The 17304-nt window shown below is 43.4% G+C and overlaps 2 protein-coding genes across 2 annotated transcripts; both read right to left on the bottom strand.

The window, feature by feature from the left end:
* Nucleotides 1-2232: 2232 nt before the first annotated feature.
* On the bottom strand, nt 2233-11160 carry LOC308164037 (uncharacterized protein; the record flags this gene model as incomplete). The annotated part of the gene is made up of 12 exons (XM_080538201.1): nt 2233-2249; nt 2414-2505; nt 4225-4367; nt 4703-4857; nt 6626-6686; nt 6775-6948; nt 8349-8483; nt 9426-9496; nt 9690-9804; nt 9961-10116; nt 10215-10361; nt 11140-11160. The coding sequence occupies 12 exons, from the start codon at nt 11158-11160 to the stop codon at nt 2233-2235; spliced, it is 1287 nt and encodes a 428-aa protein (XP_080394327.1).
* A 194-nt stretch (nt 11161-11354) lies between these two features.
* On the bottom strand, nt 11355-16692 carry LOC308164036 (lipid transferase CIDEB-like; the record flags this gene model as incomplete). The annotated part of the gene is made up of 5 exons (XM_080538200.1): nt 11355-11411; nt 11939-12012; nt 15498-15613; nt 15736-15926; nt 16528-16692. The coding sequence occupies 5 exons, from the start codon at nt 16690-16692 to the stop codon at nt 11355-11357; spliced, it is 603 nt and encodes a 200-aa protein (XP_080394326.1).
* Nucleotides 16693-17304: the final 612 nt, after the last annotated feature.

Genomic DNA, 17304 nt, shown 5'->3' with positions numbered 1-17304 from the left:
CCACATTTTGAGATACAACCAACGGAGAACAGATTTTAATAGGCCACATTTTGAGATACAACCAACGGAGAACAGATTTTAATAACAACAGCAGAAACAATTGTCATCTTCACTGTTTTATTCGCTGTCAATAGGCCTATCAAACTAGGCTATTTTACAACCCGACGGCAGTGCGCTTCAACGTTCATTCATTTGGAACTGCGAGAATGAGTAATGTTAGCCCGATTGCACTTGCATTAATTATAGGCTACATTTTGAGACCGGTCGGATCTATTCATACAACAAGGGACACAGCACTTTCCCGTTTTCCCCATATTGTCAGGGTATTTGAGCCTCGGAAAAGCGCTATATAAATATAATTTATTTATCAAAGTGGGTGTGGCTTAGACAGTTAGGGGGAGTGGCTTGTATCAAAGTGGGAGTGGCTTGTATCAAAGTGGGTGGAGCTTGTATCAAAGTGGGAGTGGCTTAGACACTTAGGGGGAGTGGCTTGTATTAAAGTGGGTGGAGCTTGTATCAAAGTGGGTGTGTCTTAGACAGTTAGGGGGAGTATTCCACGACCACAGATTGCGTATTTGTAGGCATCTAGTGATTTATATGCTCTCAATTTCTCACGGGCCTACACGCTAGGCAATGCAAACTTTTCATACTTTTCACAGGCAGGTAATGGCCAGGTAATGGATTGGAACAATATCTCGTTAACTCCGACCACTCCCCCAGATTTGTTTGTTTAAAGAATACATATGGGAGTTTAATATTACATTTGTATGGTGCACAAATTGACCAGAATGCAGGGAATTAAGTGTTAAATTCTCAAAATTGTGCCACCCATGCCAGCCCGACAGGCGCACATAACAGGCGCACCCCTGCGCACCCCTGCGCTTTCAGAACAAAATGTCACGTCGGTGTTTGGATGCGAACGACAGACTTCGAATCCTGACGTCTGATGTGTGAGACCAGGTTGGTCTGTGTCTGTGTCTGTGTCTGTGTGTGTGTGTGTCTGTGTCTGTGTATGTGTCTGTGTCTGTGTCTGTGTCTGCGTGTGTGTGTGTGTGTGTGTGTGTGTGTGTGTGTGTGTATTCCAGGGAGATGCGTCCAGGCAGCAGGACAGCCTAGCGTTATACCAGAGCAGCGGCCCGCCCCCCCTACTGTCCCGGAGACAGAGTCTGGAGACACAGTACCTCACACACAGACTACAGGTGCTAATACTGCACTGCACACATACATTTTGCACAAACATGTGCTAATACTCACACACACACACACACACACACACACACTGATATGCTTTATTTAAGCAATAAGGCACAAGAGGCTGTGCTTTATGGTTAATAGTCACAGCTGAGGGGCGTTAGGCCTTTATTCACTATAAAGCCCAGATTTAGCCTTATCACGTTTCTACGGTAACAAAACAAAATGGAGAATTACAAATTGAGAAACATATATAGGTGTCTAAATACTTTTGATAATTAATTACTTGGATTATTAATTTGGCTACTACTTCAAATTACCTCAAGACACCACTAAGAATTTGGATCAGAGATTCATAAATGAAATTGAATTTATTACCCTAACCCTAAGAAACAATTTGTAAGTTCTGTAATTGTTCATAGAGAGAATTTGCAAATAAGGAGACTTCAATCATAATTGTAATGGTTTGGAGACACATGGCGATGCCATGGTAGTTTGTAGGAGGAAGAAAGCTCAGCCTGCTCTAGCCAGCAGGGTGTTTAACACTAGAACAGCCGTGCCTTTTTACCTACTAAAAGAGCCGCCTATCCTGATGGGATTTTGAAAATGTAAGGATACTGGGTGGTAGAACGCACATATCTAGGGAAAGTCATGTCCTGAAATTTGATCGAGTGCAAAGATATACAAATGTTTCTGTACTCATGGCTGTTCTAATATTAAATGTGTGCAGGTCCCAGACACAACCCTGATGGGTGAGAGGATGTCTTTAGAAATGACTGCAGTAAATACAGATAGTCCAGAAATAAATATATCATTTAAATATAGCATTTATTTTAACACATGAATTACAGACGTGTGTGTGTGTGTGTGTGTGTGTGTGTGTGTGTGTGTGTGTGTGTGTGTGTGTGTGTGTGTGTGTGTGTGGGTGGGTGTGTGGGTGGGTGTGTGTGTGTGTGTGTGGGTGTGTGTGGGTGTGTGTGGGTGTGTGTGTGTGGGATACAATCATCCACGCGTGAGTTTACACCAGGGCCAGTTTAGAGATTACACCAGGGCCAGAACTGTAGAGAAGGAAACACAGAAGGTTCACAATGACTCACATCAGCCCAGGTGATATCACAATGTATCTATCATGTCAGACAAAACACTGATACAACACCGTATAAGATGTTACTATATGCTACAATTAAATAATCCAGGTGACTTCAAACAGAGGACTACATACCCCTTATAGCCTCCTGGGCGAAGTACTTGACATCCTTGTCTGTGTCTGTGGCCAGTTTCTCCAGCACTGGTTTCACCTCTGTCTGCAGGGCACTGATGACAAACAAACAGTTATCAGTGGGTGTGACCATTCCTCAGTCCATGCATCACTGCATTGTATTTGACACATTCTGCCTCCACCAGCCTCCCCTGACCCCCACTAGGCTTGGGTGGTTTTACAGTTAAACCAAAAACCTCGCTTCAAAAAATAGTTTTTGGTCAATGTCATAAATTGCTATATATAATAAACACCTTAATGTGTGTTTATCCAGCAACACTGTCTGTGTGGTTTAAGATGCCATGAAAGTGACAGAACTTCCCCCCCTCCTTCCCTCCTCTTCCTCTTCCATCCACATGACTTCCGCTCAGACCGTATCACGCGTGTTTACAACGGTCCACAAACGTAACTTCTAGGCTACATTCTGTATGCTGTAATTCTCGCTGATCTTCAAGTGACATTGGATTACTATTTTGTCCTATTGATTTTTCTTTAAACTTTTTACACCCGAGGACCTAACAACCGGTGAACTATACCAAACTTGAAGCAATGGAGACGGACAATGTGATTTAACACAGGTGTGTGACATGATAGAACAGCAGAACATGTTCTAGAAAGAGCTGTTGGAACAACATTTACATTTAAATTTTTGGCATTTAGCAGACGCCTTATTCCAAAGCGACTTACAATCAATACATTTGAATACTAAGCATGTGAATCAGCAGTCCACCATTTGTTGCAGGAAGAGTACTCTAGCTCGGGCCCGGGGCCACTGATAGAAGGAAAAACCTTCTCCCTATTATCGCCTTCTACTAAAACCTTTTTTATTTTTATTATTTTTATTTTTATTTTATTTTATTACTGGAGAAACTGAGAAACAGTACAAGGGGGGCGATAGAAGTTCTTAGGGACACAGTAGAGGGGAAAGCGGGTGTCTTTAGGAGCCAACAATAGCTTTATATAGCAATATAGCTTTATATAGCAATATAGCTTTATATAGCTATATATAGCAGTATAGCTTCATATAGCAGTATAGCTTCATATAGCAGTATAGCTTTATATAGCAATATAGCTTTATATAGCAATACCGGTGACGCTTTCTAACGATAATGACCGAGGCAAACAACAAGACTTTACCGTGCGTGCCCAGACCGTTACGTGCCCTGCTGAAGCCTGCAGCACAAAACATGCTTGTTTCTGTCCAAAAACCTAGAATAGGCTTGAAGAACGGCCTAATGTTGTAGGATGCTCTTTTATGCCCATTTTCGTTACAGCCATTTTTGTTATTTATTGTTATTATTTGATAAGCCTACTGGATGCTAGAGGCACATTTTTGTTGTTGTGTGAAAATCAAAATGATCGTCATGACACCCTAAGCCGAAACCGAAACCCTGAACCGCAAATCGCAGTATTATTTGGGGACGGTTTAACGGGTATTAAAAGTTGGAAAGCGTCCAAGTCTAACACCCACACAGCCCAGCGCACACACACAGCTAGTTCAGTTGCTCAGTAGTATACACAGCTAATCCAGTTTCTCGCTGAGAGCATACTAGTTAATCAAGTTTCTCACACAGCCCTTTTCCCACACTCCTGCATGCCATGGTGGATTAGGAGAGTGAAGCATGCGTTAGCCATGGGGAGCGCTGTACTCATGTGTCTATGGCTGGGTCAGACTAGGAGGGAGGGCTTTTTGGTGAATCCCATAAGCATGCTGCTGTTGAGGTGTGTGTGGAGGTGGTTAAAGGATGTGTTCAGTGGTCTAACTGAGAACATACTTGCTCTCCAAGACTGGTCCGATCTTCTGGAGGGACTTGGCCACGCTGAAGCGCACGTTGGCCACCTGGTCGTTGGACATCTTCAGGACGATAGGCAGCATCTGCTTGGTGGTGATGTCCTGACCACACACCTCTGACAGGGCCTGAAGAGGGACACCAGGGAAACATGGTTAATAACCAGGTTATGACGCATTATATAATACTCCCTGAGAGAGGACATGAGGTGGTCACAAACACAAGAACACAGATAGTACTCCTGCAGGACAACTGGTAGACACTTGTCATGACATTTATTATGTTGACAAGTTTTTCTATAAATGTCATCATTTTATAAAAAAGTATCTTCCTATTTTGCTTTCCATGAAAAAGTATTTGATCAGTTAATGCCTGAAATGTGAACAAACAAAGTGAGTAAAATAGAGAATAGAGACACTCAGTATGAATCAGCAGGTGCTTGTAGACAAGCGGCAGGCCTCACGTTGATGCAGAGGAGCGTGGTCATCCTGTGATGGTAGTTGGGGTAGTTGGCCATGCCCACCACCTTGGGCACGATGGTGTTCTGAGCCCACTCTGCCCCAAACTTCTCCACCAGCTTCCTCAGGTTACAGGTGGCAGCCACACGGATGGCATACACTGGCAGCAGCAAACAGATACTTTAATATTCATTTTGTACACCAACAACAACAACCTTTAAATAAATGGAGCGGTTTTGCCCAAATAGACAATCTCTTCAATGAGAATCCCATGACCTCAAGTTAGTAAAAGCAATGTTTCATGGAATATTTCTATTATTATTAAGTACTTTTTTCTGAGTGGGGCAATGATATTTTTCATTTATAGTGAAGACAGACAGGAAAGTAAAGAAGGGAGATAGGGAATGTCAGCAGGGCATGGGCCGGATTCAAACCCATGCCGACATGGGCATATGTGTCACTGTAGACCGCGGTGCTAGACCACTGGACCACCCCAGGCCACACGGAATATTTATATTTCTGTCATCATGTATAGGAGGCTGCTGATAGCTGTACTCTCTAAATCAGCTTATCTGTGACATAACATCAGAAGCCACAGACCAGATCTCAGATCTCATATTCAACACAATAGCTGATGGCCTGGTGGTCTAAAGTCTTAACCTTCATCAATCAGGGCAAACACTGTACAGCAAAGAGCAGGGATTCTTTCTGCAAATATAGACTAATGAGAGAAAGAGTGTGTGTGTGTGTGTGTGTGTGTGTGTGTGTGTGTGTGTGTGTGTGTGTGTGTGTGTCTCACCCCCGACCTCTGTAGTCCCGTCGGCTCACTGCAGGACTTATGTAAGGAGAGCACAGACACACAGGAACATTCCAATGATGTAACCTAGCTAGCCCTTTGTCCTAAAACATTCACTGTGTTCTGTGTGTGTGACAATGCTCTAGGTTGTTATAATAATATGGTGTGCTAGTACATGAACAGCTTTCCGTTCGGTCCACATCTGTCATCATCGGGTGTGGGCCTGTAGCCAACACACGTCTAACCTGCCTAAACGCTCTGCAAGCAAGGAGAGAGCAGAATTGAAGAAGGGGGAGAGAGAGAGAGGCCCTTCTCATTCTCCGGCTGCTTCTCATCCCCCTGTCGTTGGCACAGCCATCACAGCCACGAAGCTAAGAGCTGCAGACCCACACGTCTGCCTTCTTCCCTCTACCTCCCTCCCACCGTCACAGAGGACATTATGGGACGTGGGAGAGGGACAGGCTAGAGCTGGGACAGAACTAAAACATATTGACTTGTCCTACAGGCTGGCCAGCTCATTATGTGAAGCACTGACAGATGCCTCTAGAAGAGACGGGTGGACAGACAGAAGCCTCTAGAAGAGACGTGTGGACAGACAGACAGACAGATGCCTCTAGAAGAGACGTGTGGACAGACAGATGCCTCTAGAAGAGACGTGTGGACAGACAGATGCCTCTAGAAGAGACGTGTGGACAGACAGATGCCTCTAGGAGAGACGGGTGGACAGACAGATGCCTCTAGGAGAGACGGGTGGACAGACAGATGCCTCTAGAAGAGACGGGAGGACAGACAGACAGACAGATGCCTCTAGGAGAGACGTGTGGACAGACAGAAGCCTCTAGAAGAAACGGGTGGACAGACAGATGCCTCTAGAAGAGACGGTTGGACAGACAGATGCCTCTAGAAGAGACGGGAGGACAGACAGACAGACAGATGCCTCTCGGAGAGACGTGTGGACAGACAGAAGCCTCTAGAAGAAACGGGTGGACAGACAGATGCCTCTAGAAGAGACGGGAGGACAGACAGACAGACAGATGCCTCTAGGAGAGACGTGTGGACAGACAGAAGCCTCTAGAAGAAACGGGTGGACAGACAGATGCCTCTAGAAGAGACGGGAGGACAGGTGTCTTACCGTGATCGATAAGCCAGGCCATACACAGGGTGTTCAGCTTCTCATCAAAGAACTCCACTCCCTATGGAGACACAGGGAGCTCACCATCAACTCAAAATGCCACTCAGAAGGATGTATTAGTATGTGTGTGTATGGGGGTATAGACTGACCAGCTGGCCTGCCAACAGGGGCATGTACTCTATGATGGCGAGGCGGACCCTCCACTTGGCGTCCTCTGCCAGCTCTACGATGGCGGGCAGCAGAGACTGGGACAGCTGACGGATGCCAATCACCTCGTTGACACAGTCCAGGTTGGAGATGCTGTTGAGACGCACCTCTGGACACTGGGGACAGTAACAGGACAGTGTTTAGAGGAGCACAAAGTAGAACAACATTCAGCAACAGACAATAAGCATAGTTGTTTTGTTTCTCTCCCGTGGTCTGTTTCTTCCACCCTGATTCTAAAGAGCCAGATGATTTCATGACCATGTTCAGTAGCCAGACCCTCCATATCCATCTAGTTAACTAAATAGGACTGGACAGAGTTCCAACAGCTAGCTGAGAGAATACACCACCAGGACTCAAGTCATTCCACATTACATATATATACTGTATATATATGTCACCAGAGGAGAAACAACCATCGGCTTCTGGTTATTTATTTTGCAAAGACGGCACCAGTCACCCACGTTAAAGATCGCTAGCTTTCCAGCCAACTTTGCCCTTTGGCTACCAAACATGGGCGGTAGGGAAAATAGTGTCAGACAGACACATAAATAATTGATCTAATTGATTTAAAATGTATATTAAATATGAATACAATTATTCATACTAAAACATTTTAGGATGATATAAATAGTATATATACCGTTCTACCCTACATCTGGTAGTACAATGTTAAAACCAGGTGTAGGGTTGAGCAGTAAATATGTTAAAACCAGGTGGAGGGTTGAGCAGTATCAATGTTAAAACCAGGTGGAGGGTTGAGCAGTAAATATGTTAAAACCAGGTGGAGGGTTGAGCAGTATCAATGTTAAAACCAGGTGGAGGGTTGAGCAGTAAATATGTTAAAACCAGGTGGAGGGTTGAGCAGTAAATATGTTAAAACCAGGTGGAGGGTTGAGCAGTAAATATGTTAAAACCAGGTGGAGGGTTGAGCAGTAAATATGTTAAAACCAGGTGGAGGGTTGAGCAGTAAATATGTTAAAACCAGGTGGAGGGTTGAGCAGTAAATATGTTAAAACCAGGTGGAGGGTTGAGCAGTAAATATGTTAAAACCAGGTGGAGGGTTGAGCAGTATCAATGTTAAAACCAGGTGTAGGGTTGAGCAGTAAATATGTTAAAACCAGGGGGGTATTCCATCAACACCAGCAAAGGACAAGCCAGGCTTATTTTGATATGTCTCACGAGAAAATCCAAATAAGGCTTTTAATTAATTAAAATAAATAATCTTTTATAAATGTCAGGAAACTTATCAAAACAAGCCTGGATTGTCCTTGAGCGACATTGATGGTATACCCTCCAGGTTAACAGCATTAGTCTCAGTTCATGAGGACAATCTGATCTGCCAGGTCAGGCAAGAACAGACAGCGTGTCATGTATCCCACAGTTGGCAGGCCTCCAGCTACTCCGAGGTTTTTCCTCCATACAAACACACACCAGCCATTGACAATCCACCTTTACTTGGTCTATGAGCTGGGAGCAGGAAGAGAGAGAGAAGGCAGGTGAGGGCCAGGTAGGGTACCTCGTCTTTGAGCTGGGCAAGGAACAGAGGCAGGAGGTGTTCCACGGTGTTGTCCTTCCCCAGGATGGTGGACAGGCCCATGATGACCGAGGCCAGGGCTGACTTCACATCCTGGTTAGTGTCAGACACCAGCTCCTGGAGGGAGGGACAGAGGGGGAGGGAGATGTCAGACTACACCCATCATCAACATCACATTTATGCTCTTTCAGGATCCTTGGGGGCAAAGCTGTTATATTTGGAACTGATAGTGGAGATCCAAATAAACAAAATCAAATCGGCAGGGTGGACAACATTGGATATCATCTTTTCCAACCAGGGGGTGTTTCAGACGTGATGCAATAGTCGCTGCAGAAATGGTTACTGTCAGGAGAAAAGGGGGATCGAGGACCAATTTGAGGACCAAGTGTTTCATTTGGGAAACGTTGAGGTTTCAGGTCATGTGTCAGCAAGCTGCCTGCATGGCCTTTCTGTTGTTGGCACATCCAGCAGAAACAAGGTCTGTGGTGACATGAATCAGTTCTGTTTACACAAGCAGACGCTCTGCACTGCTCATAAACAACGCCATGGAAGATGAAAATACAACAGTGCCCTCTGCTGGCTAAAGGCTTTAGGGAGCTGCTACACTGACGTCATCACAGGCTACAGCTCAGTAGTCTGACAGTGGCCGCATCGTTTTCATATGCACCGAGCAGACGTAACCGAAGGCATACGCCATGCTGCTTTCACTCACACTGAGTTTTCAGATCAGTGCAGATGAAGGACAGGGGATTAGAGGCCAAGTTAGCTTATCGGGGTGCGGCCATGGGCTCTACCTACAATGGACACGTTCATGGCTATGACAGGCTGAGAGAAAGCATTTACAGGGTTATGCTAACCAACAGGCTGAGAGGAGAGTGACCCACCAGGGTCTAGAAACACAGCTGATATTGGCCTCCATCAACAGAGAATCTGTTCAACTCGAGTGTGTCAGTCATCAAACACACATGACTGGCCGCCTCTAGCTAGAGAAATCTAAACAGATGAAAGTACAGTGGTTCGTCTCTTTATGACTCATGGTTGTCTAAAGTTAGTTTGTACCTTGACACAAGGCAGAATGTGAGTCATGATGATGGTCTCTCTGCTGTCTTCTGGTAGATTCTCACAGAACTCTGGGGGGCAGAAACAAGTTTGGGTTAGTTCACACTGCAAAGCTGTCTGGATGTTAGAGGACTCATTGCAGCAGGGCATCTATTCTATAGTCAGTACTTCACATTACCTGTCTGTTTTCGTTAGTTTCCTTTATTTTCTTCCTGCACCTACAGCACCTAATTGGATCATCTATTGAACTGTAGCTAGACTCACCCTTGACTTTGTTGGCAGCAGCTGCCCTGACCTGTGCCTCACAGTCCTTCAGAAGGTTCTGGAAGGCTGGCACCAAGTCGTTCTTGGTGATCTCTGGACCAACCGCTTTCTGCAGCTGTAACATCACAGTAACACATCAATTAACATACAAACTGTGTGCAAAGCAAGCGTGCAAGGGAGGGGGGGGTGTTAAATTAGTGTACAAAGCTGTTTGTTCAAATGTTCATTAAAGCATCAAATATTCTGTATGTAGAAGAAATCTCCTCCTAACCTCAGAGAACTTGTCTGCCACCATGTAGCGGACCCTCCAGGACTTGTCCTCTGCCGCCTGGCGAAGGGTTGGCATCACCAGGGTTTCCAGGTCTTCCTGGGGCAGCAGGGTGGCGAAGCTAACACACACCTCCACCGCTAGCAGGCGGACAGATTTCTAACATAGAGGACCATTGGGATTATCTTAATCTCATGTCATTTCTCTTAGCGATAATTCCAGTAATGTATCCGTCCAGTGTCACGCTAACTAATTACCTGCTCATTTGAGGCGAACACAGTGAAGAGAGAGATGATGATACCCTTGACGTAGTCCACCTCCAGAACCTTGGCGAAATCTGTGCGGGTCCGCTCCCGCAGAGCCAGGGCAATGGTGGACAGCTTCTTGATGCTATTCAGTTGTGTCTATGATGAAAGACATTTTGGGGTCAAATTCACTTGGAATGTCCAGGTACCAGAAGATGTTCCATCAGAAAGACTAATATATATATACACTCACCGGCCACTTTATTAGGTACACCTTAGGTGCACCAATTATCAGAATGGGGAAACGGTGATTTAATTTAGTTTGAACGTGGTACGGGTGTTGGTGCCAGACGGGCTCGTTTGAGTATTTCAGAAAGTGCTGATCTACTGGGATCTTCCTGCACAACCATCTCTAGGGTTTACAGAGAATGGCCCGAAAAAGAAAAAAGATAAAATATCCAGTGAGCGGCAGGTCTCTGGGTGAAAACGCCTTGTTGGTGGCAGAGGTTCGAGGAGAACTGCCAGATTGGTTGGAGCTGATAGAATGGCATCAGCAACTCAACTTAACCACTTGTTACAACCTGTTACAGGGTATGGAGGAGAGCACCTCTGAACACACAGTTCGAACCTTGAAGCAGATGGGCTACAGCAACAGAAGACTCCTGTCAGCTAAGAAAGGTTAACTGGGGCTACAACTTGCACAGGCCCACCGAAAGTGGACAATAGAAGATTGGAACAACGTTGCCTGGTCTGATGAGTGCTGCAACATTCAGGTGGTAGGGTCAGAATTTGGCGTAAACAACAAGAAAGCCTGGATCTATCCTGCCTTGTATCAACGGTTCAGGCTGGTGGTGGTGGTGTCATGGTGTGGGGGATATTCTCTTGGCACACTTTGGGCCCTTAGTACCAATCGAGCATTGTAAACGCCACAGCCTACCTGTGTATTGTTGCTGACCATGTCCTTCCCTTTATGACCACAGTGTACCCGTCTTCTAATGACTACTTCCAGCGAGATAACACGCCATGTCACAAAGCTCATCACATCATCTCAAATGATGGTTTCTTGAACATGACAATGAGTTCACTCTACTCAAATGGCCTCCACAGTCACCAGATCTTAGCCCAATAGAGCACCTTTGGGATGCTATAATGTCAATATGGAGCACAATCTCTGAGGAACGTGTCCAGCGCCTTGTTGAAGCGATGCCACTAAGAATGAAGGCAGTTCTGAAGGCAAAGGGAGGTTCAACCCGGTCATAGCATCTAATGATGGTGCATGTCGGATCAGCAAACACAAGCTTGTGTCGTCATTACATTGCATTTATCGCACAATGTACAGGCCTAGATGACCATATGTGTTCATGACAGTAGTGGGCAACAGATAGTTAGCTAGCTACACGACCAACATACACATTGCCAACCTGTTTAAGCATAAAGTATATATACTGTATATTAGGACAATATCAGACACAAGCTCATCCATGCTGAGGTAGACAGAGATGCAGGCAGCAACCCAGCCCAGCCAGCTGTCAGAATACATCCTACAACAAGCTAACTAACTAACTGATATCTTACATTTTAGAAGAGTGGCATTTCAGATGTTTGCCATTACAACATGAGAACTGGGTGTAGTTCAAATGTGTCCTGTCCATATATAAACAGCTAGCTCACAGAGTTAGCTAAATAAATACACTCATCCATCATTCCTAAGCCTTACTAGCAAGCTACTTGCTTACCCAGCTGGCGAAGGCGAAGAACTCCAGGGAAAGGCAGTTATACAGACTCCTCTTCAGGGCCCTCTGGAGACCACCTGTATCCAACACATTGGTGTTGCAGCTCTGGGAGGCTATTCTGGCATCCTGCAAAGAAATTCAAGCAGAAACTGTCCAAAAACTCACAAGTTCAATGGATGCAAGAATTGTGAAGGTGATATCAAAGAAGGGGTCCTATGTTAACATGTAACTTGACCTGTTAAGATGTTTTTGTTTGAAATAGCTTTTGATTTCAGTAAATATGGCCTCCTAATATGACCTCCTAACCCTAAATTCATCAAATTACCATTTTTAGTTCTTTACAACCTATAAAATGTTTTGAAACTCTGTTGTGCATAATAATTTGGAACAGTGCATTTTGAGTTTTTTATTTTTTAAAAAAAATACTGTTATCATTGGGAGGTTTGTTCAATCAAATTTGAATTATACTCTAACGGTTGATGACTTGAAAAGTATACTGATTGTCATTTGCATCGACTATTTAGGAAAATCTGAGAAAAATATCATTTGCATAATAATTTGGAACGGGCTGTATAGCCATCTGCAAATATTTAGCTTTTTTCTGTTCTGATTTCTACAAAAACAATGAAATGTACCCCTCTCTCATGAGGCTCCATCTTCACTGGGCCTGTGAAATAAAGCAGAATACAAAATGTACAAAAAGCAGAATACAAAATGCCTCAATATTGGGTCTCAAAATAATTGATAAATGTATTCGACAATGACAATTCGTGACGTTAGAATTATACGGTTCTATCTCCATTTTTGTCAAAATTGAGTTTTTTACATAATCTGATCCATTAGGTGTTTATTAATGCCTGTGTTTTTTGAGTTAGTAATTAATAAAATACAAAGGTTCCATCTCACAAAACATAATGGAATGTAAAAACGTTGACGCTCAATATCTCTGAACTGCCCTAAACGGAGATAGAACCTTATCATTCTAAACGGAGATAGAACCTTATCATTCTAAACGGAGATAGAACCTTATCATTCTAAACGGAGATAGAACCTTATCATTCTAAACGGAGATAGAACCTTATCATTCTAAACGGAGATAGAACCTTATCATTCTAAAAGGAGATAGAACCTTATCATTCTAAACGGAGATAGAACCTTATCATTCTAAACGGAGATAGACTATCATTCTAAGCTCACGAACTGCTCTTTAGGTTTAGTGGGCTGGGTAGAAATGGGTTGAATTTAACTCTTTCTGTCAATTATTAAAATGAGATTACTGAATTTGCCCATCATAATCTCTGCTGCCAACGAGCCTTAACATTCTAATGTTATTTCCATGGACATACCGTTATCTCCGGGACCATAACTGGCAGCCATTGTAATTTGTCTCCTATAGGGTACAATTTAGAGAAGATGTTTGGCATGTGCTGGGATTTAAACCATACATCATTTAAACCATTAAATGTGAAAATGTTGATCATTTTAGATCATTTCAACCGCTTTGAATAGACAGTTGGCAAAACATTCATGTACCTTATATGACGTTGTTGGACGGACGGACACACACACACACACACACACACACACACACACACACACACACACACACACGAAATACTGAGCTAATGAAAAACGAATTAGCCTCTAAGTAGATTAGCTACATTTCATGAATATACATTTGGGGGACTAACTAACTAGCTATAGCTAGCCAACTCGTGGCTAGCGCGATAACAACGAACGCTATTCTTGTCAGAGTTGACGCTGCTGGATAAATAATGTGTATCTTGAATTCGTAACTAGCTTTCTTACCTCAACTTTTATCCAAAGCCTCCGGGATTCAGAGTGCAGTATGTATCAAATGTATATGTATCAATTAATTAATTTAGAGGCCAGCACTGTGTTATTTTTTAAGACCGTTCTAACAGACCGTTATTTTTCTGAGATGAACGTTCTAGAGTCTTGGGTCGCGAGACCCGTTCCGAAAGCAGAACGGCGCGAAGAGTAAAGGCTGCGGTCGTACTTGCCCTTGTAAAATGAGGAACTATAGCATATTACCCCATTTAAATAAATAATAATGTAAAGAAACAGAACGTTTTATCCTTCTGTGGTGGTTCTCTCTGGGTCTTTCTCCCTGGCGCCAAAAGCAGAACAGCGCGAGTTCAATTCGGTTAAATTCAATCTCACAATATTGGAAAACAGCTATTGTGTATGTAATGTGTAATGTAATAGCAGGCACGCGGGAAGGAGGAGCTCCTTCTGCCTGCCGCTAGGGGGTGCTGCAGCACCCTCAGCACCCCCCTTCCCGCGTCCCTGTGTAATAGCCAATACAATTTAACTTGGGGGCTGCAGCTCCTAAATAGCCCCCTGATCTATTCATCTCTCATTCCATCAATCATTAAAGCCCTCGAAAATAATATGATTTCATTGATCCAAAACGTCTCAAAAAAAAGAAACCGCCTGAAGCCCAGCAGTGTGGAGAAGTTGTTATTTTTAAATAAAAATGAATAAATGAATAAAATGGTGTTGTTCCTAGTAACACAAGCACAACAACAACAAGCACAAACTGTCACCTGTCTCCACCCAGGTTAGCCGCCTGTCGTCCGGGGCTTCACCTGTTCTTCGGAAGCCCACTTCCACTGTTGCTTCTCTCAAACAGCACAGACACAACAACAAACCAGGGCCCCAGAAGAAGAAAAAGCCCCAGAGCACAAGTCCGTCCAAGCCAGGCCCCCGGCCGAGGAAGAGTACAGCTCAGCAGGCCATCCTGAGGCAGGCCTTCCTCACCTGCCAGTGGCCCACCAAGGAGGACTACACACTTTTGCAGGCGCAGACGGGTCTCACCCGCCATTACATAACCCACTGGTTCAGCGACACGCGCTACCACGTCAAGCACGGCCTCGACAGATGGATTAGGGAGGAGGATCGCTGTAAGGTTATAGCTGAGGTCAAAGAGAGGCAACAAAGGAAGTCAAAACAAAAGTGAAAAAGTCTAAACCTATTTCCGGTTTGTTATTTTGTTTTAATCTTCATTCACTTTATTGCCTCCAGACTCACATGTTCTTTCTCTTTTCTTTATGAATAAACAGTTTTTTCCTTGTTCTGCAACTATTTCTCCTCATTTATATTTTGTGAGCTGCATCATTGTCAACAGATGAACTACACAGATGAAATCATGTATATAAGAGAGTAGGAGATGAATGTAATTTAAAAATGCCATCTTTGTCCATCACACATTATATCATCACTGTGTTTAACATGGTACAATTGATAGAAAAAGATGATTATATACATCAAACATATTTGTATTCTAATTTGTACAACCAACTTTTCTACATTTTACATTATACACCAGCAGCATAATGTGTTAAGCTTATCATACTCATTGTACATATTATACTCATAGTATTCAAAATATTACTCGAACAGAAGGTTGCCACGATTGGCACAAGTACATGTTGTGATCAGCTCCACATCTTATCTTCTATTCTCATTAGACCTGATGAGTGATTAGCCAATCACAGAGGGTTAGGGTTAGGGTTAGACACTCCCCTAATTCCAGTACTCCATAGAGGCTGCCAGGACTCCGCCCCCTCGATGATCCGGCGAATCACAGAAGCAGCGCTGATCATAATATGACCAGCTGCTTGGAGGAGGGTGGAGGCAACACGGAGGGCTTCTCTGAGAGAGGAAGAACATGAGTGAATCAGTTGAATATACAGGCAGTAATTAGTAAAAAAAAAAATATATATATACCCCCCCCCCCCTTACACGCACAAAGTCACACCATATCCTCTGCTCACCTGACGATTTTCTTGGGCCCAAGGCATTTGAAGTCTGCACTGACTGAATACCAGCCCCTGAAGGTGGCCTTCACGCTCAGAGAACCAAAGAGGTCCTTGGGGTTCAGTCTGTACAGGTCAAAGGTCACACGTGCGATGTCTTTTCCTGTCCGGGGCTTGATCTGATCTTGGGGTTTGGAGTAAGCCTTTCCCTGAGGGTTTGGTTGAGAGAAACAAGGCTTTAGTTTAGACGGTAAGGCAGAGAATTCCATGTCGAGATCCTTATGGATCACACTTCTTTCTTTCTTTTTTTTCTTTATTTATCCAGGGAAAACTGAGACCAAGGTGTCTTTTGCTCCCTGTCTACACTATTAGTATGATTACAAAGCTACATTAAATATATATGAAATATACAACCCAATAAAATACAAAACATTAATCGTAAAACTCGTTAACACAGCGTGAGCTTAGAATTATAAGGTTCTATCTCAGTTTAGGGCAGTTCAGAGATATTGAGCGTCAAAGTTTTTACATTCCATTATGGTTTGTGAGATGGAACCTTTGTATTTCATGAATTACTAACTCAAAAATGTCAACATTTTAAAAAAAATAACACCACACATGCATTAATAAACACCTAATGGATCAGATTATGTACAAAACTAAATTTTGACAAAAATGGAGATAGAACCTTATAATTCTAACGTCACGACAGGCTAATGTACATGCACACTGAGATGCACAGATTAGGGATGAGACTACATTAGCAAAATACTCTAATATTGATACAGTATCGGGCCACAGACAACCTACAGCAGGGGGTCTCCATGTCTGGCAAGGCTCCAGGGCCATGAGGACAGTGTTGTCAGGCAGGGACATGAAGAAGTCCTCAGAGTCCACCTCAGTCCCGTCCTCCTCACACACCAGTAGTCCAGTCAATCTGTGGTTTAACCCAGGGGAAATTGCAATAGTAATCATTCAAGTTTTTTTGTGATCCCTAGGGACAACCAAATAACATATTAAAAGTCTTAGTCTTAATATTTATTGGATCAAGGTAAATTCAGGGGTCGAAAATGTGGTTTTTTGTGCCAGGCGTAACACAGCCAGTTAATAGGATAAAAAATGTAACTAATAGATATCACCATGAAACTTCCCCAGTTAATCACTTACATTAAGACTACTATTTTTTGTATTACAAGTTTTCTGAAATATTATGTTTAAATATGCAAATTAGGCATTATCTAATGAAATATGTGCTAATTTGCATAACATTCAAGATCAGAAATCTGAACATTGGATAAAGCCAGGTTAAAAATTCTTGTTTCATCTTGTTGTCATATTAGAGTCACGGTCCTCTATAACAGGGAATTTGGAATTTGGAACGTTCCATGGCCATCAATTGTTCAGATATTATGGTCAGCATTATCAGCAACATATTGTATGAAGTGCCCAGGTGTGAGTCCACGTACCTCAAGTTTCTCAGCTACTGCAGCACTTCTTTCATACATCGGTACCTCTGGATATGAACAGCCAAACCCAAGGTGATACAGACTGTCAACTAGAAATGTTGATGCAAAGTGGTGATGCATT

Source organism: Nansenia antarctica (genome assembly GCF_963989245.1).
Source record: "Nansenia antarctica genome assembly, chromosome: 8".
NCBI lineage: Eukaryota > Metazoa > Chordata > Actinopteri > Argentiniformes > Microstomatidae > Nansenia > Nansenia antarctica.
Note: the sequence above shows the minus strand (reverse complement) of the source record. Positions and strands in the feature narration are given on the sequence as shown.